Genomic DNA, 24783 nt, shown 5'->3' with positions numbered 1-24783 from the left:
TAGAGCAACAAACAAAAGTCAACCTTAACACATGTATAGATGTTAGAATTCATAGGAGCCATCCTCAACTCTGTTCAGGTGAAGACGCTGCTCTCACATCACAGATTCCACCGTCTGTCCTCGTTGATAGAGACAGTACAATCCAGCCCCCAGATTTCAGCCAGACGTTACCTACAGCTCCTGGGGCACGTGGCCATAGGCACTTCGGTTATTGCTCGGGTCAGACTATGCATGAGATGCCTCTAAGCATGATTCAGTTTGGTTTACAGGCCGAAGAGAGACAACATAAGCAAACTTGTATCGATGCTCACCAGGGTCAAATAATCCTTAGACTGGTGGAAGGACCCAGTAAATGTCTGTATGGGAATCTGATTTGTTCAGTCTTCCCCATCTCTACTTCTGACCACTGATGCATCCCTCATAGGATGGGGCGCACATCTCAATGGTTGCACGATAGAGGGCAAATGGTCTCCAGCAGAGACATGCCTTCACATCAACCCGCTCAAACTCAGAAGAGGCAGCAACACACTCACTTCTTCCTGCTGATCAGAGACATGCACACAAGGGTCATGATATACAACATGGCCTGCATGTATTTCATAAACTGGCAGGGAGGCGCCAGGTCTCTTTCCCTGTGCACAAAGGCAACTCCCACAATATCCTAATATCAGCAGCCTACCTACTTCCCAGTAGGTACACAATACAACGGCGGACAGTCTCAGCTGCAAATTCCCACATGACCACGAATGGGAGATAGTCGGTGACATATTCTGACAGTGGGGGACAGTAGCAAAGACCTGTTCACTACTTACCAGAACAAGAAATGTCTACATTATTGTTCCAGTGCAGGGATTGGACTACACTCCATGGGAGATGCTCTTCTTCTTCCATGGGACAGGGGCCTTCTTTATGCCTTTTTCCCCATTCCCTCTATTACTGAAAGTCCTGTTGAAAGTAAAAAGAGAAAAAGAAAACATCATACTGATTGCTCTCACATGGCCCAGATAGACATAGTACCCTTATCTGTCACAGCTGGGGCATTATATCCACTGATGACTCTTCCAGTCACTCCTTATCACCTGTCACAGAACGAGAGATGCCCTCTCCATCCCAATCTGTGGGTTTTCCAGCTCAAAGCATGGCTCCTTTGTGGTGCCAGCACATGGACACATCTTGCTTTGAGGAGGTATAGGAGGTGCTGTTACACAGTAGGAAAGGAACTACTCGTCTTACCTATCTGCAAAAATAGAAAAGATTCCAGATATGGTACCAACCTGAAGGCGTCGCCCATTATACAGGCACCCTACCAGTAATCCTGGACTACCTGTTGGCTCTCAAGAAATTGTGACTCTCCAACACTAAAGGTCCATTTAGCAGCAATTGCAACCTTCCACCAAGAGGTAGAAGATTACTCAGTCTTCTCCCATCCAACTACAAAGAGGTTTCTTAAGGGCATAATGAACCTCTTCTCACAACCTACACTTCCCAGTCCTCAATGGGATCTCAACCTAGTGCTAAAATACTAGGTAGACTGCCATTTGAGCCTATGGCCACTTGCTCATTAACTCACCTTTCCATGAAGACAGCGTTCCTCATAGCCATCACCTATTCAAGAAGGATAGGGGAAACAGCAGCTCCAATGGCACATCCGCAAAGTCACGCTTTAGACCACATCCAAAGTTCACTCCCAAGGTGACGTCCACATTCCACATAAATCAGCTTATTCAGCTTCCAACCTTTTATCCCAAACCTCGTCAGGATAATAGGAAAGCCATCCTTCATATGCTTGGTGTGAGGAGAGCTTTGGCCTTCTATTTCCAAACTCTTCCTCTCCATTGCAGATAGATCAAAAGGTACAGCGATTTCAGCTTAGAGACTCTGCAAGTGCGTATCGGGATGTATTATACTGTTACCAATTGCGCAACGTAACACCTCACTCTGTAATATGCATGCTTTCTACAAGGCTGATCACCTCATCGGTTGCCTTTTCCAAGAGTATCCCTGTATCAGAAATCTGCAGAGCAGCGACCTGGGCATCTGCATATATCTTTGCAGAACACTATGCCATCTTGGGGGATTCAGCTGCAGATGCCAAATTTGGTGCTAATGTGCTATCATCCATATCAGACTCAACTCCAAAGTCCCTGTCTCCAATGGCGGGCACTGGTCAGGAGTCACCTATAGTGGAGCACCCATAGGGACATTACTTGAAGAAGAAGAGGTTACTCACCTGGTGCACGAATGATGGTTCTTCGAGATGTGTGTCCCTATGGGTGCTCCATGACCCACCCTCCTCCCCTCTACTTTGGAGTTTTTGTCATTGACTCTGTGGTAGATAAGGAACTGAGGAGGGTTGGCCTGCGCATGCTGGCTAGCCTCGTGGCAGGTGAGGAGCAGCGCATGTGCGGGCAGGACGGACAGCTACCAAAGTTCTCCAGCCAGCAGCGCAAGGACGCAAACACACCTACAGTGGAGCACCCATAGGGACACACATCTCAAAGAACCACCATTATTGCACAAGGTGAGTAACTTCTTTCTGGGAGAGGCTTTTCTCCTCTCTCCGCCTCTTCAGTTTATGGCCTGCCTGCAGTAACATGGAGAGATGATGGGGGCTTCTGTCAGTTTGTTCAGTGCTACTTGGACTGCATTGCATGGGAGCTCTGATCAGACCCAGGGATTCTACAAGATCTTCACTTGGGGCTCTATAAACAGCCACATGTAACTCCAGAGTCACAGCTTGAGTGTCTCTGTCATAGTTAAAATGCTGCAAAAACATCTGCACTGTTTTTCTTTCTCTTCCAGCATACAAGTCAGCAAGGTGTTAAATGACACACACGTGAGATTCTCTCTCCCACCTCGACGCAAAGAGGCCAAGAGTGTATGCATAAAGGCTAATGGCGGTAAATGTTCACCACCAATCACAATATATTATGTCTCTCAGCCATCATGTACTAAAATGGAGCCAAATATCACTTGGGCCAGGTAATTCTTGTTTTTGTTTTTTGTTTTATTTTTATAGATTTAATAAAGCTTAGTCATACTATGTTAATATTAGTAAATTTAACTGGCTGCCGGGTCCTCGGCTGGTATAAATTGGGTGTTTATAAACTGTATATTGGTTTTCAGTGAAGCTGTACTCATTTACACAAGATAAGGTTCTGATCCAATAATCCAGTTAAGCACTGCTATAACCCATTTGGGTGGAGGGCAGGGAAGAATTTAGCGCAGTGAATTGAACTGAAGCAATATTTAACATGCAAAGATGATCACTGTAATTAAAAAAAAAGATACATTTGTGGTAAAGTACAAAACTATTTTTAACCCTTCTTAATGGTAAATGAAAAATAAACCTTGGTACTAAACTGAGTTCTAAAATGAGAGTGCCAGGGTAGCACAAACATATTTTGATTTCCCCCATGATTTATTTTGACCATACATTGTGAATTTCCCCTTCATCTCCTGAAAACTAGCTGCAGAGATTCTCCTTTACATTAAAAATATCTTTAAAAAAAAAGAAGTGAACTGATCATAAAAATGAAAATTCCCCTTCCTTGAGTAATATGTATGAAATGCCTCCACTGACTTGTCTTTAGGCCAAAGTGCCAGATGCTTCCTGTGAGGTACTCTACACCTTCATCTCCTACTAAAAGACAACAGGAATTGTGCATAGTCCTAGGTTGCTCCAGGAGCAGCAAAACAATGTGATGCTCCTTGTTCAAGGTAGATCTTTGGCTTATGTTCTGGTGTTAGCCCTCAGTGAGCACAATTTTGGTTAATACAAGCAAATGCATTGTTGCTACTTGAATGGAAGAAAATGTATGACTAACTGAGAAGTATTATATGCCTATAGATTATTAGATCATTTGGGGCTTGCATTGGATCTCTCATGAGCAAACAGGATTTGCACCATGAAAGAGGAATGCAACTATATTGTATCTTTGAAAGTACTTTCAGCTTAATTTTGTGTAACTGGAAAATCAGTCATACAAATTACCTAGCCCTGCAACTTGTTTTTATCTACTGTTACCAAGGCAAAAGGTTATACACTGTGACTAGTAGTTCCTTCTTGAATAAAAAGTTTGAAATGTAAACAGCAAAAACAAGATATGTATTTATTTGTGGGGAAAAACTAACATTAACCCTTCAATTTTTTAATTTTTTTTATAGTGGCGGTCGCAAAATAACCCTCTTTGGGAGAAATTTTAATGTGACAGACAGTGTCATTATTTCAGATGACCAGAGATTAAATTTTACTGTAAGTCTTGAACTCCTTTGCAATAACAAAGTACGTGTTTTTAAAGGACTCACTTTTGTTCTTAAGCTCTTTCAAAAGCTTAAGCACATGCTTAACTTTACTCATGTGAGTAGTCCCATTGAAGTAAATGGGACTACTCATATCAGTTAAATTATGTGTGTGCCTAAATATTTGCAGAATCAAGGTCTAAAATAGTTATTTCCCATGCATAGGTCTCCAAGGCCTCAAAGTTCTAAGGATTCTCCCTCCTATTTTCCTGTTTCTTCACTTCCCAAAAGGCCTTGCAGCAACCCTCTCCATCACCAACATAGACGCAGCCTTAGAAGAGTGCATGGCTGGTGCTATGACTGGTACTTAAAAGAACAAAAATGACCAATACGGAAACTACTTCAAATATAGTACACAGCGTATTGCTCTTAAATAGAAGGTTTATCAGTTTCCCATGTGATGTCAGCAGGATTTTAAAGTGCTATTGAGTGCCTCTGTTTCTCACTGTCTGTACCTTGGAGTACTTCAGCACTGACAGTTTTACTGTTTTTCCCTAGGTCTCTGGATGTCCTGGAAGTACTTCTCCATGTAGTTTCCTAACACCAGATGTTAGCCTTTCAAAAGGGAGTAAAATTGTTAATGTGTCACTAAAAGTGGAAAATGTCCTTATACCTTGTATTAAATTACAATATTGTCCTGACCCTATATTTATTGACTATCAACTGCATACTGAGATGGACCCCCATCTGGAATTAAAATTATATGTAAGTTTTTAAAAAATCAAACAAAAATTCACATACGATAGTTTTAAGTTTTACCACATTTAATAATAGTTTCCCATTTCAAATTTGTACTCTTCAGAAAAAAAATGACATCTTAGATATTTCTGAAAATGAGATTGGCGTTACTCTTACTCACATGATGAATGGTACACTTTTGGAAACTATAATCTTCAGTGTTCAAAATATTACCAAAACTCCAGATCGTAGTACTATACTGTGCAAAGTCAAAAGGGAAAAACCAGGCAAGATTGAGTTATCCACTGTGAAAGTTTGGGTGAGTAAAAATTCTTTCTGCGGTGATTTAACATTGTTTAGTTTTTATGCTTATAAAATAGGTCCAAAGATGTTAATCAGCTGATCATAGATATCCTTTATAATTAAAGAGTGAAATAGCATTATAATATATCTTACCTAAAATAGTTCGCAGCCAAGTTGTGACGCTGCACAAGCTCAGGTTTAGGTGAACTTGCAAGATCTGTCCATGTGTATCTGATAAACTGTACGAAAACTTCAAGACCTGTGGCTTATCACAGTGTCTCATGAGGAGTTCAAGGGACTAAGTTCTGCTCCTCTCAACCTCCCTGGAGCAGAACCAATGCAGAAGAGGGCAAGATGCATGCTTTGCAGCTGTGCCATCTGTACCACCTTCAGGGTGTGGTTGGTTGAACTATAGCTCCATTGGTTGAAGTAATTCCCCATGGAGGATGGGGAGGTAATCCAGGGGCTGGGCTAGAGAGGTGTGAGCCTCTGCGAGGGCAAGGAAGGGACTTAGGTTTGGTGCAAGGCCTCTACCAGAAATGTTGTTTTTCTTTGGTGTTGACTTGAGCCTTACATTTGTCTTTCTGCTGATCAGGGTAGATATCTGCAGTGAACAGAGCAGTTTTTGACTATGAAAACTTGTTTTTACTCTCTTGAAAATGCCAACATTTTTGTTTGCAGTGATTCTGGTGAGTGCAGATACTTGGCTGGTTTGAGGCCAAAATCTGCCTTTGCTTACACCACATTAATTTCAGTGTGTCTAGCCTGAAATATAAGTGATGGCAGAATTTGGCTGGTTGTGAGTAGTTTTACATTTTTCACACAGCACAGTTCTGTTCTTTTGGTTTAACATAAGATATGGTAAATGTTATGTTTGGATCGGTTCATATATGTTTTTCCAAACTGCTTTTTCCTTCCCGATGATTTACCTAGTCAGGGTTCATCACTTCAGCTGAAGAGACTAGTTGCTTTAGCCTCTGAACATGATCTTCTGCAAACATGGACTAGAGTAGTTGCATTCCACTAATACAGCTGTCTATTTTTCCATTAGGTCAGATTAGGAAACTTTACGCAGGAAATTCAAAAGAAATCATTGCACAAGTATTTGTATGTTCTGACTTTGCTTCCTATCTTATTACTGGGTGTAATTGTTGGTAAGTACTGTTATGCATTATTAGTTTTTGATTTGCTGAAAGAGATAATTACTGGGTATACCTTAAAAGTGTCTGGGATTGTCCAGGATGATCACAGAAAGTCTGATATTTTCCCCAGGTCCAGTTGGGAACAGTTAGGTAGATTATTTTGCTCTGGTGGTAAAGTTCATCATCACAGACTACAAGATGTAACAAGGCTGTTTCAGTTGTCAGTTCTTCCAGGAAATGCACCATGTGGTCATGCAAGATCTAGGAACTACAGCCCAGATCCTCAAAGATCTTCAGGTGCCTAATTCACATTGACATCAGTGGGAGTCGGGTGCCTATATACCGCTGGTGATCTGGGCCTACATTCCTACATCACAAGTTAGCGCCTTCCCAGTTGTCAAAACAAAGCTCCCCAAGGGCGAGTGTCCCAGCACAGTTGCTTATCATCAAACAATGGTTGTGATCATCCCATTTTAGATGACTCATTAGTTTAATTAATTGTAGTTAGTTTGGTGAGGGGTTTATTTTTCACCCCTTCTTTTCATTATTTTAATTCTTCCATATTTTTACTCCATCTTATTTTGTAGTGAGAGGCATGTCTTAGCCTTTACTGCTACCCTTGTCAGTGCCTCTCCTCTCTCACAAGTGTTAACTAAGCAGTTTGGAAATACACATGCCAACTTAAAATATTTCTCTTTCTTGTAAAATCAGTCATGTTTGAAGAGTTTTATTCCACTTTCTGTCAGATGCTATGGCTTAGCATGCAGATTTGAGTGTGTTATTTGTTAAAAGAAAGTCAGCCTGATAATTCTGAGATCTAAATAAAAGGAGTGTGTTATTAAAGAGTGCCTTGCACAATGGGATACTATTGTGAGCGGACTGTGTCATAAGCAGTCGAGCCTAGTTGTCGGAGTGGGAGTCAGGCCTAGGGTTCGGAAGGGGAGTCAGGCCTGGTGGTCGGAGTCTGAAAGCCAGAGCCCAGGGTTGAGAAAGGATTAGAATCAGGAACCAGTGCTGAAGGCAGAGGTGAAAGTAAGCCAGTATGGTCCAGTATGGCTTACCAGCAAGAGCTGATATGGCGTACCCGACCGGCTTCCCCAGTCGGCAGTGGCCAGAGCCTCAGGCCCTTTAAATTGCAGCCAGAGCCCCGCTGCCGGAGCCCCTGGGTAGTGGAGGCGGCTGGGAGCCCCGGGGCTCGGGCGGAGATTTAAAGGGCCTGGGACTCCACTGTGGTAGCGGTGGCTGGGAGCCTCTGGCCCTTTAAATCACCGCCGGAGCCCCGCCGCTGCTACCCCAGTGCTCCGGCAGCGGGGCTCAGGCAGTGATTTAAAGGGCTGGTTCTGAGGCAGGAGCAAGGCTGGGACAGGACAGGAACAAGGCTGGGTACAGAGCAAGGTCTGGGCTGGAGCTGTGGAGGAGGAGAGCAGGAGCAGGATGTGGCAAAAGATGAGACAGAGAATCAGTGGGCGTGTGTGTTGAGCACCCAGTGAGCTACTGCTGCTCCAGAGTTTAAGAACCGCCTGTGACTGGTTGGATCACAGAAACCCCGTTGGGGCTGCCAACTACTATGCCAAGATTACTTCTGCCTCTGCTTTCCCTGCCAGCTTGGGACTCCAGAGCCCTGCCTGGCTGTGCCAGACACGCTTGCCGGCCACAAACACAGACCCAGTTCTGAACCACGTCCCACAAACTGCCAGCTTAACTGAAAGCGGCTGAAAAAGTGTTCCTGTCTTTAACACTCAGATGCCCAACTCCCGATGGGGTCCAAACCCCCAAAAAATCTGTTTTCCCCTGTATAAAGCTTATACAGGGTAAACTCATAAATTGTTCTCCCTCTATAACACTGATAGAGAGAGATGCACAGCTGTTTGCCCTTCTCTCCCCACATATTAATACAGGGTCAGCAACCTTTCAGAAGTGGTGTGTCGAGTCTTCATTTATTCACTCTAATTTAAGGTTTCGCGTGCCAGTAATACATTTTAACGTTTTTAGAAGGTCTCTTTCTATAAGTCTATGATGTATAACTAAACTATTGTTGTATGTAAAGTAAATAAGGATTTTAAAATGTTTAAGAAGTTTCATTTAAAATTAAATTAAAATGCAGAGACCTTCCCCCCCTAGACCCGGGCAGTGTGAGTGCCACTGAAAATCAGCTCGCGTGCCGCAGGTTGCCTACCTCTGTATTAATAGATACGCTGGGTTAATTAATAAGTAAAAAGTGATTTTATTAGGTACAGAAAGTAGGATTTAAGTGGTTCCAAGTACTAACAGACAGAACAAAGTGAATTACCAAGCAAAATAAAATAGAACACGCAAGTCTATGTCTAATACAGTAAGAAAACTGAATACAGATAAAACCTCACCCTCAGAGGTGTTCCAGTAAGCTTCCTTTTACAGACTAGTCTCCTTCTAGTCTGGGTCCAGCAATCACTCACACCCCCTGAGGTTACTGTCCTTTGTTCCAGTTTCTTTCAGGTATCCTTTGGGGGGTGGAGAGGCTATCTCTTGAGCCAGCTGAAGACAAAATGGAGGGGTCTCCCAGGCGTTTAAATAAACTTTCTCTTGTGGGTGGATACCTCTCCCTCCCTCTGTGTAGAATTCCAGCAACAAGATGAAGTTTTGGAGTCACATGGGCAAGTCACATGTCCATTCATGACTCAGAACGTACAGGTAGCAGCCATGGTTCACATGCTACCTTGAATGTCCTCACATAGACTTCTTATGTGGATTGGAGCCTTCCAAGATCCATTGTCTGTTACGTGCTTCTTCTCTGGGCACTTAACTTGCAAATTCCTTTCTAAAGAAGCTGACCAAATGCCTTATTAAGGTTATTTAAAATCAAACAAGTATACAGCCAATATTCATAACTTCGCATACAACAATGACACATGCATACAAATAGGATGAATCTATTCAGTAGATCATAACCTTTACATAGATATGTTACATGGCATATGTAGCATAAAACATATTCCAGTTATGTCATATATACATTCATAAGCATATTTCCATAAAGCCTTATGGGGTGCACCATCACACCGGCTGCTGGCTTCCTCAGCTAGTCAGGCAGAGTGGTCTGTCAGGAAGCCTCGCTGGTTTGTTAAGGTGTCAGGAATACAGAGCAGGTGCAGCTACAGGGCTTTACTCCTGAGGCCTGGTCTATGACTAGGACTCCTCCGTGCTACTAAAATGGAAATTAATAATAAATAATAATAATAATATAATTCAGAAGAACATTACTGGAGATCCTAGTTTGTCTTACACTCATTTTCATTTTATTGTTAGTATTGGTATATACAGCAGATTTGTTTGGCTTATTTCTATATTCAGTATCTAATACAATTTTCTTTCAATTTTTTTTTAGTTGCAATCATAGTAACTAGGTACAAATCCAAACAGTTAACCCGTAAACTGAGTCAACAAATTGAACTGTTAGAATGTGAAATTCGGAAAAAAATACGTGATGGTAGGTCTCACATTTTTAAAATATTTTGTTTCATAAACTCCATTAATCAGAAATAGAATAGTTTGGAATGTGAATATCAGAGTTTCTTATTAATGTTGGTGTGCAGTAGTAGCTAATACTAGAAACTAATAGCATTGCATGTAACAATTCACTTCAGCAAAACTTGAAATACAAAAAACTGCATCCAATCAGTGTTTTCCATCCCACAGAGATTCAGATAGAAAAATAATGCATCAAGTCTTAGAACTGTTTTTAAGAACATCTTTTCAGGGTCGTATTGAAAGCTGTAATTGTGAAGATAATTTTGCGTTATCAAAACTAACATTCCAGGGGGTTGTTATTTCAGGATTTGCAGAACTACAGATGGATCAATTAGATGTGGTGGATAGTTTTGGAACTGTTCCCTTCCTTGACTACAAACATTTTGCTCTTAGAACTTTCTTCCCAGAGGTAAATGGTTGCTAATCTTTTAGGTGTAATCCTTCCACGGTAATGAAGGTAGTTGTCAAGTAAGGACCAAATAGCTCATGTAAATATCACCATGTGATTTTCACAGGAGACTTTGTATACTGCTCCAAATCCAGTAGAACAGTGCTGGGCAAACACTGGAGGGGCGTGTTTAGATCTGTTGATTGTAGGTTCTGTAAAACTTCATATGCCCCAAGTCTAAATTTTTTAACTAATTTAACCCTAGTGTCCCCTTAATTCATATGTGTTTAATGATTGTGTGTGCCATGTAAGAGTCTCTCATAGTCTTGCTTCACTAGATCTGCCTCCCTTCATGAGACTACCATTCCTAAACCTGCATTTTATCTGTGGTTTTTATCTCTCACACGCTCACCTGTCTGTACAAAACTTAATTAAGTTAAGTTAAACAGTTCGGCTAACATGTTTACATCATGGGACTTCCTCATTGGCTCAGCAAGATGAGGAGGAGGCCTTACAAGTTCTCTCTCACAAGCCTGCACATGAATTAATTTCAGTAAATTAAATTAAAAGTAGGAAATGAAAAATCGAAAGTGATGTTGACGTTCTGGTTCAAGCTACAGATTACCTTGCCAGAAATGTTTAGAGGCGTGACAGTGGTCCCACTGTCTGTGGTACTGCCTGTGCTTTAATGTTGTCCTACATAGGGACTGGCTTAAGCAAGTGTTTATATGTTGTCTGAACTGGGTCCAGTGTTACTTGCAGCATCATGACATTTAATAGCATAAGAACAATGGGGGAAATAATTTCCCTGGAATAGCTGGAATGATACCAAACTGGGGAAGAAAATACCAGACTCAAATATCTTTCAAAGTTATATTCTGAAACTAACCAAAACTAACCATGAGTTTTTAGTATAATAATCTAAGAGCATCAATATGGACAACTACTTTTCAAAAACAAATACTTAAACAGAAAATATTTTGTTGTATAACTGGCTCAAAGGAGAAGATGGCCCTAGATGGTTTGTATAGTGCCTAGTACAATGGGTTCCCAAAATTGACACTGTAATGTGAATATTACATATGAATAACAATAAAACTTTCCAAATCTGATATTGATCTCATTTACACCAGAGTAAATCAGGAATAACTTCAGTGCAGTTACCCAAACTGCAACTGGGAGATCATAATAGGGCTCTTGTTGTTATAAACTCTGCATTTTTTCCTTTTGTTTACTTTTTTTAACCAAGGATATTAACATGACAATATTATCATTATTTTTAGTTCATCTGTTCTTTCTGCTTAATCCTCATCAAAAATTTTAACTCTTTTATGAAACAAACAGGATGGGGTTTATAATGTGTCATTTGCTATCAAAGTGGTCAGGGTGACAACTGACGTACACCACACTTATCTCATGTATTTTAAAAATATATGACCATTTTAGCTTCCCACATTTTGTTACTTAACCCCGTATCTAGCCACCATGGCTTTGATTTTTATTATTAACTCTGGTATTTTAACTTCTGCTGTTGTTTTGTTATTTATATATGTACAGTACTGACTTGCCTCACAGGGTTGTGGCAGACTTAATTCATGAACTTTGAGATCCATGGATAGCAAGCATATGAAAAGTGTCAGCAGTAATAATAATAACTGCAGAGAAAAACTCTAAATTTGGCTAAGCCCAGGGATCCCTGACATCCAGAAGATTCATACTATTGATATAGTGACATCTGGGAGTAATGTATTCTGGGGTGTCCTTTGCATACCTGGAAAAGCAGCAGATTTTCATGTGATGATAATAAACAGTCTTCCCTATGGCATGTTAGAACATGACTGGGCTGACAGACCTCCAGAGCCTGGGAGTGAGGGCATTCAGCAGCATACCAGTAAATCTGGCCTAGCTCAATCCTCAGTTTCTCTTTGCAGTTTTCCTTTATGTTACATGCCAGAACTTCTGCAGAAATCCCAGAATACATAAACTGCAGGTGCATTTAGAAGCCCAAATCATTTTTACTTAGGAAAGTCTGTTGCCTTGGGTAGATGCTCAGCGTTTGATATTTCTAACAGTAATACATCACCTGTCTTTTATTTTAGTCAGGCGGCTTTGCATCCATTTTCATTGAAGACATGCACACTAATGTGTCACGGGTAAGTCTGTGTAATGTAATTTTACTTTTATTTAGTGGTTATTCTTTTCTGTCTTCATTGGATCACCATAGAATCTAAGCACCTTCCAAATGATCAGATTAAATTTTCTCTACATTCCTTCCCATGTGGGGAAAAGTTACATGGCTTTATGTATATAATGTAGTAACATATATGTAGATATGAAAACAGGATCTTATAATGGGAAGTATCAGGCAACTTGGAGAGAGAGAGAGAGAGAATGTGTGTGTGTGTGTGTGTGTGTGTGTGTGTGTGTGTACACAGATATGTTATGGGTGAAATCCTGGCCATATTGGCAAAACTCCTATTGATTTCAGTGGGTCCAAGATTTCATCTTGTGTGTTGCTTACCCTCATTTCTAAGAATTAAGGACCTGTCATACCCAACTACAGTTTGCCTTATTTTTGTTTAACTGTTCCAGAGCAGAGACCCCAGACGAAAGGATGAAAGCCTCACCATGTTGCATGCTTTAATTTGTAACAAGAATTTTCTTGTTACTCTCATTCACACCCTTGAAAAACAGAAAAATTTCTCTGTGAAAGACAGGTATAGTATGATTATGCCTTATAATCTTCAAGCCATAGAATTAAAAAAAAAAAACATGGATTATGACACACACATAGTTTTCACTACATTCAAAGCAAATTTAAGCTTTTCCAAAGTCTTTTCCTTGTTCTTCACCATGAAACAAGCCATTAAAAAGAGATCAGAAGATTTATAGATGCCTATAGACACTGAACTAGCAACATACCTCACCTCAGAGCAAGCAGTTCTTGCTTTATAAATTGTAACTTTGCTTTCATTGAAACGGATGCTAGTCTTCTTCAGTTTTAAATTCGGATACACAAAATATATATATTTTTTAAATTGCTGGATGGGATGATCCTGTGTACTTTAGATTTTATAGCGACTTTAGTGGGTGTTTGGGGTACCTAAAAAATGAAGGTTCAGCATATAGGCGTAACTGAACAGTGTATGTTTATTTGAACTAATTTCACAGTATGCTGTTATAAAAGGCTTAGGATCACCTTTCTGTTGTCATAGATTTGAAAAGCAAATTCCAGACCTTTTAGCTATGACTTTTTTATTTTTTGTAAACAGGTGCTTGTTTGCATCCTTCTTGACTATTGCACTACAAAGTAAACTAGTCTACCTAACCCATATTCTAGAAGTTTTGACCAGGGACTTGATGGAGCAGTCTAGCAATACGCAACCTAAGCTCATGCTAAGGCGCACAGAATCTGTCGTAGAAAAACTGCTGACAAATTGGATGTCTGTTTGCCTTTCTGGTTTTCTTCGGGTAAGTTTGACATCTTTCCACCACCTCAGACACTAGAATGAGGAATATTTTCAACATAGCACACGCTGACTTCTTCCATGCAGAACTCATGAGAGATCTGTTTGTGCATGAAACCTAACTTTCTATATTACTAATATACTCATATTACTGTCCTGATCACTTATATAAACAGCTGTCATCATGCAGAGGTAAGAAAAGAGCAACTGTATAAATGATGCTAACAATCTGTACTTGGGTTGGACTTTAGGTAATTTTGAAACCCTGACATTTTCTTCTTTGCTTCACATATTATCATCCAAATCCCATCAGATATTTTCTTGTCATGGCAGAAGATTGTGTATCCTTCTCTTCAGAAGCTATTATAGAGCTATGCTTTCAGAGAGTTTAAAGAGAGGGTGTCATTTTGAAAACCTCACTTCTGTTTGAATTTTTTGCCTATTGTTGTTACAGATAACACCTATGATTAATAGAACTGTAAGAGGTTGGGGAAAATGATCTCTCTCATTTTTACAGTCTGTTTAATTTAGTCCATTTAGTTGCATTTTGTGTGCAGACAATTTTGTTGTTTGAGGTTGTACTTCCTGTTTTGTGGGCACTAATATGATGACATCTTTCCCACGCCCTGTTCTGCAGGGAGCTCACATGCTTTGCCCTAGGGCCTGCAAAATACAGCAGCAGGGTAGTTTGAAGCTGGCAACTTTCCTGGGACCCAAGTACAGAGCTAGGGGACAGTCAGAGGAAACCTGTTCTTCGTATCCCAGCCCTCTTCGTGGGGCTCAGGAACAATGGTAGCTTGGGATGGTAGGGTGCCCTACACAGGGTTGGGGAGTGAGTGACACCTGAGAGAAGATGGCAGGTCCCTCTGAGAGCTCCAGAGGCAAGCTAAGCCAGGCCACAGAGGCAGGGAAGGCAGGCTTTCTCCACTAGCTGCCTGCCTGTGCCCAGCATGGGGCTCTGAACTGTCATGTCAGGAGCCCCAGGTGACTCTTCCCATTTGAGTAAGAGCAACAGGAGTTGGGTGGGGATTTACAAAAGAACAGATAAACCTGGACAGAAAGTATTTTTAATTTCAGGACAGCTGAGCAACTTGGCTAAAAAGGAAGTTAGTTTGACTGGCTTCAAATTGTTGGTGTCCCACTAGAGTTCCAATGGGAATGCAGAAAAAAGAACTAAAGCTGTTGCTTGTTTGTGTTTATTTCTTAGGAGACAGTTGGAGAACCATTCTATAAGCTTGTGACTGCCCTCAATCAGAGGATAAACAAAGGGCCGGTAGACGTAATCACTTGCAAAGCCCTATATACACTAAATGAAGACTGGCTTCTGTGGCAAGTCACCGAATTCAAACCAGTGGTATGTTTGCCAAGCTGCTTTTCCTCCAAATACTGAAATGTTTTGAAAGACCACCCAACATTCTTCTTGTGGAAGGATGATAAACTGAGTCTCTTAGATATTCCAGTGATGGTGATGGTATAAGTACCTAGATAGATAAAAATGGGCAGAAAATAAAATTATGATTAACACAGTTTCAAAACACAGTAGACATGAATTAACCCACATTTCACCAATTGGATACCTTCTGCTTCACAGCAGTGAGCTAACAGCCAAGCATGGTATCAAAGTCTCATGATACTTCAAGTTATTCTTATTTATAAATTATGCTACAGAACATTTGCAAGTACATGATGAGGTATTGAAATAAATATTTAAAATTAGACTACGTTTATCAACTGTACACAAGAAATTGTGTGATGCTGGATGCCTGAGATTTTATTGTGTTTGCTTACTCAATAATCCTCAGAATTCAGTAATTTGCTGTGAGCTTTCCTGTCATTAACTGCAAATTAGTAAAGTTGTAGTGTGGTGGATTTTAATTAGTTGCCTGATTAAAAACAAGGTCCCTATGAAACTTAGCTAAATCATGACATTCCAGGGTGCTGGTGTCAGAACTTTCCTCTATACATAGATTTGTTACATTCACCAAAACAAATACAACATTCTTACCATTTTGCACTTATCGCTGCAATCCAGCTACTACTGAAGATATTTTCAACCTGAATTACCAAGATATTCTTTTTTTAAAAAAAAGATGATTGCAAAAAGTTAATTAAACACGTTCTGTTTTCTGTGTACTATGAATCCTTGGATTTTCTAGGTTTTTTTACCGATTTGTAACAAATATTTGGTGCTGCACATTTATTTTCTGTGTGTGTTCTATATATGTTCTGTGATAAAGATAGGTTTTATATGTTATAAAACTATTAACTTTCTAGATCAGAGGTTTCCCAACTGTGATCCATACACCAAATGCTAGTGGTCCACAGAAAAGTGGCTAGTCCCATGGCATTGGTTCTCCTCCTTATTTCTAGTGCTAAAACACATTGAAAGAAGTTTAACACTATATTAGGGTAAGATTTCAAAAAGCACCTAAGAGATGTAGGTACTGAGCTCTCAATGAAAGCTAATCTAATACTTTCCTGGTTTTTCAAGTATGCAATTGCTGCTGTTGCCATGTGGCCATTATCTAGGAGGGGTGCAGTGTGCGGCAGGAGTTGGGGTGCAGGCAGGGGGCTCAGGGCAGGGAGTTATGGTGTGGGGTGCAGGAGGGGTTTGAAGGTACGGGCTCTGGCCTGGCGCTGCTTATCTGGAGCTGCTCCGGGGTGGCAGTGACCAAGAGTGGAGCTAAGACAGGCTCCCCGCCTGCTCTGGCCCTGTGCCACGCTGCTCCGCGCACTGCCCTCCCCTGCAGGTACCTCCCCCGAAGCTCCCATTGGCTGCGGTTCCCCATTCCCGGCCAATGGGAGCTATGGGGGGTGGGTGTCTGGAGGCGAGGGCAGCGCACGGAGCTCTCTGCCCTCTTCCCCCCTCCCCCCAGGTGCCTCAGGGACATGGTGCCAGTCGATTCCAGCAGCGGTGCAGGGTCTGCGGCACCATGGGGGTGGCAATCCCGTGGGCCAGATCCAGCCCATGGGTTGTAGTTTGCCCATCCCTGCTCTAGCTCATCCTTTTTCTCTTTTTCCAGGTGGATGTGCATATTATCACTTGCCATGGAAGTCACATTGGTGGCATCCTTAAAGTGTGTCCTAAATATGTCCATTGTCATCTTACCGTGTTTGATGCTTTAGTTTGGTTTGCTCTATTTAGAATTTCTGCTATTGCAAGAAACTCTTTCCAATGGATTCTTAACATCTTCCTCAGACAGTTACTTTGGAATGAGTTGATCTTATCAATTTCTGTTGTAGATTTCCATGACTCTGCTCCTTAAAGGAGGACAAACATGATGCCAGTGTTAAAAATTCATACTTTTGTGTCAGTGCTAATCATGCTACTTTTCCAAATCTTTTCAAGTTTATGAAAATTGTCTGCTGCTTTTGATATTCATTGTGTGACAACTGGCATGGTGTCACCATCATTGTACATCTCAGAATCTGTATAGCTAAAATGACTTACTTCTAATGTTTCTTCATCCACTCTAGTGGTTAGTTTAGCCATATATTTTGTCTTCCTCTTGTTGACGAACAAGCCAACTTGTTTGACCATATCAGCCAAAAGCTGAGTATTTTCTTTGATTAAGTGATGGGTTGAATGAAGCTGGACAGTGTCCTCAGCAAATATGTGGTTATCCAATTGTGCTTTATCATTTGTCCATTAAATTCTTCAGTTGCTTTGTGCACTTACTTTCATAACATAGTCCATGACCAGTGCAAACAATATTGGGGACATAATACAGTCTCTCTGTACTCTATCAAAAGCCTTCTGGAAATTTATCAAATTAATAACAAGCTGTGCTTGCCACTCCATACTTTGCTCTGTAATATGTCTGAGAACAACAATATGGCCTGCACCTGATCTCAGGTCTAAAATATGCTTGTTCCTCTCTAAGTTGAAGGTCTATTTGGTTCTCGGTACATTCCAGGGTGATGCTGCACATGGTTTGCCCAGGCACTGAGAGTAATGGGGTTTCTCTCCAGGTACTGCAGGTGGTAAGGTCACCTTACTTCGGCAATTTTACTACAAAGCCTCTCTTCACTGGGCTGGGTTCTTTTCTCCATTCCATATTCAGAAACACAAGGAAAGTCTGGAGGGCTGTTTCATCACTTGCTTTAAGTAACTCTTCACTAATATTATCCTCTTCTGCTGCTTTCCCATTTTTGAGTTTACGGATGGCTTGTCTAACTTTTTCCCATTGTAATATCTCCTAAATCAATGGGCTGCTCTAGGAATAGGTCTTCATCACACATTTCTAGTAATTTGCTCGGGCTTGGTCTTTGAGGCTCGAACAAGAGATCAGCTTCATGTGAAAAATATGATGGGGATTGGTCAAACCCATAAGGAAGCCCATGTCATGAAAAGTGCCTTGCTCAAGGCCACATCAGTAATGAAAATAGGACTTTGGAATGTGAGAATATGAATATTTGGAATGTGGAATATGATGCTACTAAAACTGCCCAAGTAATTAAAGAAAGGGGTAGATACCATCTTGTTGTCCTTGGAATCAGTGAGCGTAGATGGACAAAACTACACTTCAGAGAAACAAATAACACCATCATCTTTGAGAATGTGGATGATAGATATGAAGCTGTTGTAGCAATCTTGATGTTGAAGCAGATCAGACACTGACTGAGTAGGAATCAGTCAATGGAAGTATTATTAGAGCTTGCTTTCAGACTCAATTATTCAAACTATCAGTCATGCAGTGCTATGCGCTAACCAGTGAAAAGTCAGATGAGGAAAAAAATGCTTTTCATGATTTGTTACAGGATGTGTTAACAAAGGTCCCAAAACATGATATCATAGTGACTGTGGGTGATTTCAGTACAAAGTAGAAATGTACAGTGTAAACTACCCAATGATAGGTAGAACAATATTTTCCTCCTAAAGAAGTTCAACATAGTACTCCCCAGATGATACTACAAAGAACCAGATAGAGCAGGGGTGGCCAACCTGTGGCTCCAGAGCCACATGCGGCTCCTCAGAAGTTAATATGCGGCTCCTTGTACAGGCACCAACTCCAGGGATGGAGCTACAGGCGCCAACTTTCCAATGTGCTGGAGGGTGCTCACTGCTCAGCCCCTGGCTCTGCCCCCACTCCACCCTTTCCTGCCCCCTCCCCTGAGCCTGCCGTGTCCTTGCTTCTCCCCCCCAGAGCCTCCTGCGTGCCACAAAACAGCTGATCAGGAGGTGTGGGGAGGGGGAGCTAATGGGGGGCTGCTGACATATTACTGTGGCTCTTTGGCAATGTACATTGGTAAATTCAGGCTCCTTCTCAGGCTCAGGTTGGCCACCCCTGAGATAGATCATTTCTGTATTTAAAACACGTTTTGCAGCTCTTAGGTGCATACAGGGGAGCAGACGTGGGGAGTGATTATAACCTTTGTATCACTTAATTGAAGATCAACTTAAAGAGGCTGAAGAAAATTAAAAGACAACTGTGCATCAACAGTGCACAATTAAAAGACTGAAACACAAAAAGTGCTTTTCAGCTTGAACTGAAGAACAGGTTCAGTGTTTTAATGGAGTTAACTGAAGAGAACCAAGACACTGATGCTCTGTGGGAAAACATCAGTGTGTGCTATCTGGAAAGTGCAAAGCAAATTCTAACAACAATGAACTCTGAAAGGGAAGAATGGATTAGCAATGCTACTTGGGCGGCAGTGGAAAAGAGAAGTGTACAGCAACCCAAAAATTGTTAAATGCTAAGACAAGAAGAGACATGCAAGTGGCAAGAAGAATACAGAGCTCTGGACAGAGAAGTAAAAGGCGTGCCAGAAGAGATAAAAGGGCATATATTAGTAAAAAATGTCAAGAGGCTGTAGATGCTAGCCCAAGAGGTGACCTTACAATCTTGTAAAAGACATCAAATAGCTAAGAGGAAACGTTAGCAGTTTGGAGACCCTATTAAAGATGCAAATGAAAAGACTCTTAGCACAGAAGAACAAAGGAAAAGATGGACAGAACATTTTCAGTAAAATGGCCTAGTCTAATTTCTCCATGTCTATTGCATTTTGTAGTCTGAGAGACAGGGGTAGAATGCTAGACTGGTGGGCAATTTCAGTCGCAGATATAATTTTGCCAGTCCCCTTTTAATGAACAATATTCTATCTCAGTTTTTCACTCAACGTAATAAATGGAAAAGTACTACATACAGAACACTGACAAGACAGAGATTTGAGATACCATGTAGAGCTGGGGTAAAAACTGTGTGCTATATGTAGTAACTTTCCTTTCCCCAGGTTATCTTTCTGTTCTTTGAGGCAAGAAACATTATTTTGCATACACCTCTGTCTTAAACCACAGCACAGTTGCCATCTGCTACTGTTCATTAGCTCAAATGCCTCACTTAACTAGAGCAATCACAGTTTGCTTTCATTACAGAAACAACTGTAAGTCTGGAAAAATGTCTTTAAATGTTGAATTCAAACCTCTTTATTACCTTGTTGCTATCAAGAAAAAAATGCTCTTTATTTTCCCTGTCCTTTAGCCAGTTTCCAAGCCAATCTCCAGTCAAGTAGGTCCCTTCCAAATACTTGCCTCGGTCTCCTTAAAATAGTTACTAAACCTTTCTTGCAACCCATGTTAATCCTTTGGTGCAGAGTTATGATTTACTACTGCTAAGCACTTACTTCTAGTGCATGAAAGCTCAACTCCGGATATTACTGGGTTACCTTAAATGGCCTGTAATTTCCTCCTGAGTCTTTCTTTAAGTTAACTTGTACTTTTCCTTGTTTCCCATGCAAAACCAGAAATAGTGAAAAATACCTATTAATGTTTCTCCAAGATTTCTGTACTTCCATCCATGTGTCTGTTTAATGTCTGACCTTCAGTGCCCTTAGCAATCTTAAGAGCCTTTTCATAATTTTATCATCTATGATTTCTTTTTTAGTGTTACAATTTGTGGATAAATGTGGTGCTCATGAAGGTTAGATTCCTCCTGCCAGGCATGGAGCTGTTAGGGAAAATCTGATTCATTAACATTTCAGCTGTAGAGACAGGCAAAATAATTGTTGGTTTTCTTATTGGCTCGTGTACCATTACATCACTCTGATTCTTTGTTTTTAGAGGAGTTTTATGTATATTCATGTGTACGTTGCTTATCATCTGAGCATCTCACACACATCAGTGAATTTATCTCCCTGACACCACTGTGAGGTAGAGAAGTATTATTATGCCCATTTTATGCATTGTTTAGATCTGGAATCCATAAATGCTTCAATGCTGCATACTTAAGAGGCTGCCTCTCTCTCTGTTAGATACCGTTACAGCTGCACTCAGTGGAGCACTGGAGCAGGGACACTCTTGGTGTAAAAGAGAGGGAGTTGCTGCTAACAGGACATTATCTGTGAGGGGTTTGACAGATATGGCAATTTCCTGCAATATCTTTGGGAGATCTTACTGTATTAAGTTTATGTATCATTGTGGGCCAGGGATTGTATGTAATCCCACAGGAGAGGGTGACCACAGCTCCTCCAGGAAGGAGCAGTAGTGGAGGGTGATTAGGCAAATTCACTCAGGTTGTAACATCTCCAGAGAGGTACTACCACCTGGGGAGGTCCACATATACCAGGTCAAACTGGATTCTTCAGAGGCCAACAGGCAAAGAAAGGACTTTTAGATAAACAGTTTGAGTTTAAATTGACTTAGGGCTTTCTTCGTTATCTAGCAAATGGACAGCACCTTCTGTCCAAGGCAGAACCCCAATCCCTGTGGAAGGGTTGGAAGGACTTGACCTATTAGGGCCTCATAAGACTGGTGGGTGACCTCTGGTCAGCTTTGAACATTCTTATGGGAACTTCTATTGTTTTTATGTGTTTTCTCTGTAATGCTTTTACCTTAAGAATAAATGTGCTTCCTTTTAAATATCTGGGTGGTAACATAAAACTCCTGGCAATTACACTGTTCATAGCCTTTGAAGAGAAAGCAAAGCACAGATGGTAGCATGTTTAAGCAGTCTGGTTTGCTGGGAGTATCACAGCATAGGCAGGGAACTAGGCAGCCTGGGGAAAAACCCCAGTCAGTCAGGAGGGAGAGAGAGACGTGTCTCCACCCAAGAGAGGTGATGGCTGAGGAACAGAGAAGCTAGAGCAGGTGGCCTTGAGGGACCAAAGAGGGGGAACACAGATGTAGTTGCCCTGAACTGTGACAGGGGGAAACTCAGATGTCAGACCTATTCTCCCCTCTCATCCACTCTGACTGGAAATAGCTTGAATGTGATTACTTTCAGGACACACTGCAAGGCCCATCTCTTAGCCAGGGCTTCTGGGGAAGCAGAGGCATGATAGCATCTGACGTTTATATTGGGCTTGATTTTACTGTGGCTGATTATTTTTCGTTTGTGGGATGTGGAGTACCTTCTAGTTTTACTTCCAATTTATTTTATTTTTAAAATTTTGGAAAATGCATCTAGATTCTGTTTTGAATCTATTGTTATAAATTGAAATAAATGAAATATTGGCCTGAACATGAGACTGAGAGCCAGGAATTCCTGATTTCTCATCCTAATTCTGGCATTTACTATTTGTCCTTAGGCAAATCACATAATTCTGATGTATCTTCTTTCTTTATCAGTGAAATAGGGACAGTAATGTTCCCTACTCGACAGAGATATTTTGAGCATTAATTAGTTACTATTTGGATAGCAAGGTAAAGAGCTAAGTATTTTTATTTATTTCTCCCTATGGTGATGATAGTTCCTTTGCTGGATTTGCCACATGATGTTACCTGTTTTAGGATGCCATCACAATCATTCTTGAAGCGTCAAAAGCTTCATTTTACTCCATGACAAAAGCAGAGCTTTTAAAAGCCACAAGGATCTTCTTTTTCAGGGATGGAACCACAGTGGGCAGATGCCAAGTGGCAAACACATTTAATTGGCAGTTTGCCACATTACATGCCCTGTTTCCATTTACATAATTACAATCAATGATTACATTCTCCACCCATCACCAGTAGCGTACTGGATTCTCCATCAGAGGGAATGGGAGAGTTAAACACAAGCATGGCCTGCTTGCTCTCCAAAGCATTTTCTGATTTGCCTTCCAACTGACTATGCTGCAGACCCAAGTCCTTCATTTATCCAAAGAACGTGGGGAGCAGCTGGGCATGTTTCTCTACATCTTTGCTAATGTGCCTTGACCCTGAGTTGGAAACTGTAGCGGGGTTTCAGGCCATCGGGGGAGGAATAGTGGGACGTAGCAAGGAGGCGTGGTCTCCCTCCCTGAGGGAGAGGGCCTCGACCGCCCCCTGGTGGGCAGAGCTGGGACACCCGTGACTGCCCCACTGGAAGCAGAGGGGCAGGACAGGAACTGGAAATATAAAAGGCAGGACCTCCAGCTCAGTTAGAGGAGAGCTGCCAGAGGAGCAGGACATCTCCCCGCCACTGCTGGAGCTTGGACCTGATGGAGGCTGCTACAGCGCCAGAGACCCGGAGGGACTGCCAGAGCTGCCAGACACTGGGAACACCAAGGAGCTGTTGGGGCTGCAACTAGCCATTTACCCCAGCGAGACAAATGATGACCCTGGAACCCAGGTACCCCCTGAATGGGAGTGTAGGAAAGAGCCCAGGGAAGCCAAATAGGGTTTGGCTGTGTTACTGACTTCAAGCTGGCCAGCCTGTTGTGGCTGGATTTCCCCGCTGACCCAGGGGCGGGCCACTTGGCCACGGTTAGGGCCCTGGGCTGGGACACGGTGGAGTCGGTGGGCCTGCGTCCCTGTACCCTTGCCCCCTGAGGGGGTGGCAGCCTCCCCAACTTTAGGCCAAGAGATCTGCATTGGTCTGTCACCCACCTGAGCTAGGATGCCAGACGGTTTTGCTGCCTGCCCCGCTAGAGTGCTGGTCCCCAGCCCAGACCGAGACCTCCCAGCCCATAGACTCACTGCTGCTCAGCCTGACTGCAGGCCAGAGCCACTAACTGTCGGCTAATTTCCCCCTGAACTGAGTTGCTCCAGAAACATTGTAGCGAGGCGGCGTGGTCTCCCTCCCTGATGGACGGGGAGAGAGCTGCAATCACCTTACAGGGGAGAATGCCCCCCTTTGGTGAATGTGGCTCCTCTTGGTCCAGGTAGCGAGGCCTAGCTGTCAGAGATTAGGGAACTGCCCTTGTCCTCAGGGCAGCAAAGCCTAGCGGCTAGAGCCTATGAGGCATAGGGGGACCCAGACCTACCTTACTCCACCGGGTTCTGACACAGGGCCCTGTGAACCGGGAGTCCTGGCTTCAGGCTTAGGTCCCTGGCTCAACAAATGCATTCCCTGGGTCGCTTCCTACCTTTGATCCCAGATCCTGTAGTTCCTCCAGGGGTGGCAGCTTTCCAACTCCCTCATCCTCCATGGTCGAGTGGGGTCCTGTGGCGGACTCAATGTGCTTGGCCTCCTCAGACTGGGCCTCTCGCAGGAGCCTGTAGCTTGCGTCAGCTCTGGTAAGCCCAGACTGACCCAAGCTGCTTTCTTTTATGTACTCCCTCCACCGGGAACATGCGCAGCAGGGGCGAGGGGGCGTGGCCTCCTGGGGCCAAAGCGAGTGGCTAACTCTCGCAGGGCCAGTGCAGGGTTGGTACACCCCATCACAGAGACATTACTCTTGGGTCAGTTAGTTCAGTCTCAATTGCCATTCAGTCTTAGGCCTCTCTGTTGAAACTACCTGAAGGGTGCCGGCTGTAGTGAATTTTGTGACGTGGATACTTGTTCACAAGGACCTGCACTGAGACAATCAACTCATTTTCCAATAGACTACTGAACAGCCATAATATTAAGCAACTTTTTGTCCCCTCCAACTTGTGGTGAACTTGACCTAGCAACCTAAAGGCTCTATGCCATTGCCAGGTCTTTTTATTTCACATTCTGCCTTAACCAAGCTAATCCTAGAGGAAGGGCAATGTCCTGGGTGAGTTTAGATCAAGACACACACTGCTATGTGTCTTCGCTGCCTTATTTCATTGCGTATTATAAAGAATGCAAATTGTTGTTGTTTGTTTGGTGGGTAGTGTCGAAATGGAGGTAGG

General features: G+C 42.2%; 1 protein-coding gene across 1 annotated transcript in view; it reads left to right on the top strand.

Moving 5' to 3' along the window:
• Nucleotides 1-24783, top strand: part of PLXNC1 (plexin C1) — a 94012-nt gene that overhangs the window by 51594 nt on the left and 17635 nt on the right. Inside the window, exons 11-21 of the mRNA XM_073327529.1 lie at nt 2803-2982; nt 4168-4255; nt 4801-5007; nt 5105-5299; nt 6335-6437; nt 9790-9891; nt 10238-10341; nt 12420-12473; nt 12913-13037; nt 13593-13791; nt 14995-15141. Of these exons, the coding sequence (XP_073183630.1) occupies nt 2803-2982; nt 4168-4255; nt 4801-5007; nt 5105-5299; nt 6335-6437; nt 9790-9891; nt 10238-10341; nt 12420-12473; nt 12913-13037; nt 13593-13791; nt 14995-15141 (1504 nt within the window). The remainder of the gene's footprint in view (nt 1-2802; nt 2983-4167; nt 4256-4800; nt 5008-5104; nt 5300-6334; nt 6438-9789; nt 9892-10237; nt 10342-12419; nt 12474-12912; nt 13038-13592; nt 13792-14994; nt 15142-24783) is intronic.

This window comes from Lepidochelys kempii, chromosome 1 (assembly GCF_965140285.1).
Source record: "Lepidochelys kempii isolate rLepKem1 chromosome 1, rLepKem1.hap1, whole genome shotgun sequence".
Classification (NCBI taxonomy): Eukaryota; Metazoa; Chordata; order Testudines; family Cheloniidae; genus Lepidochelys; species Lepidochelys kempii.
Note: the sequence above shows the minus strand (reverse complement) of the source record. Positions and strands in the feature narration are given on the sequence as shown.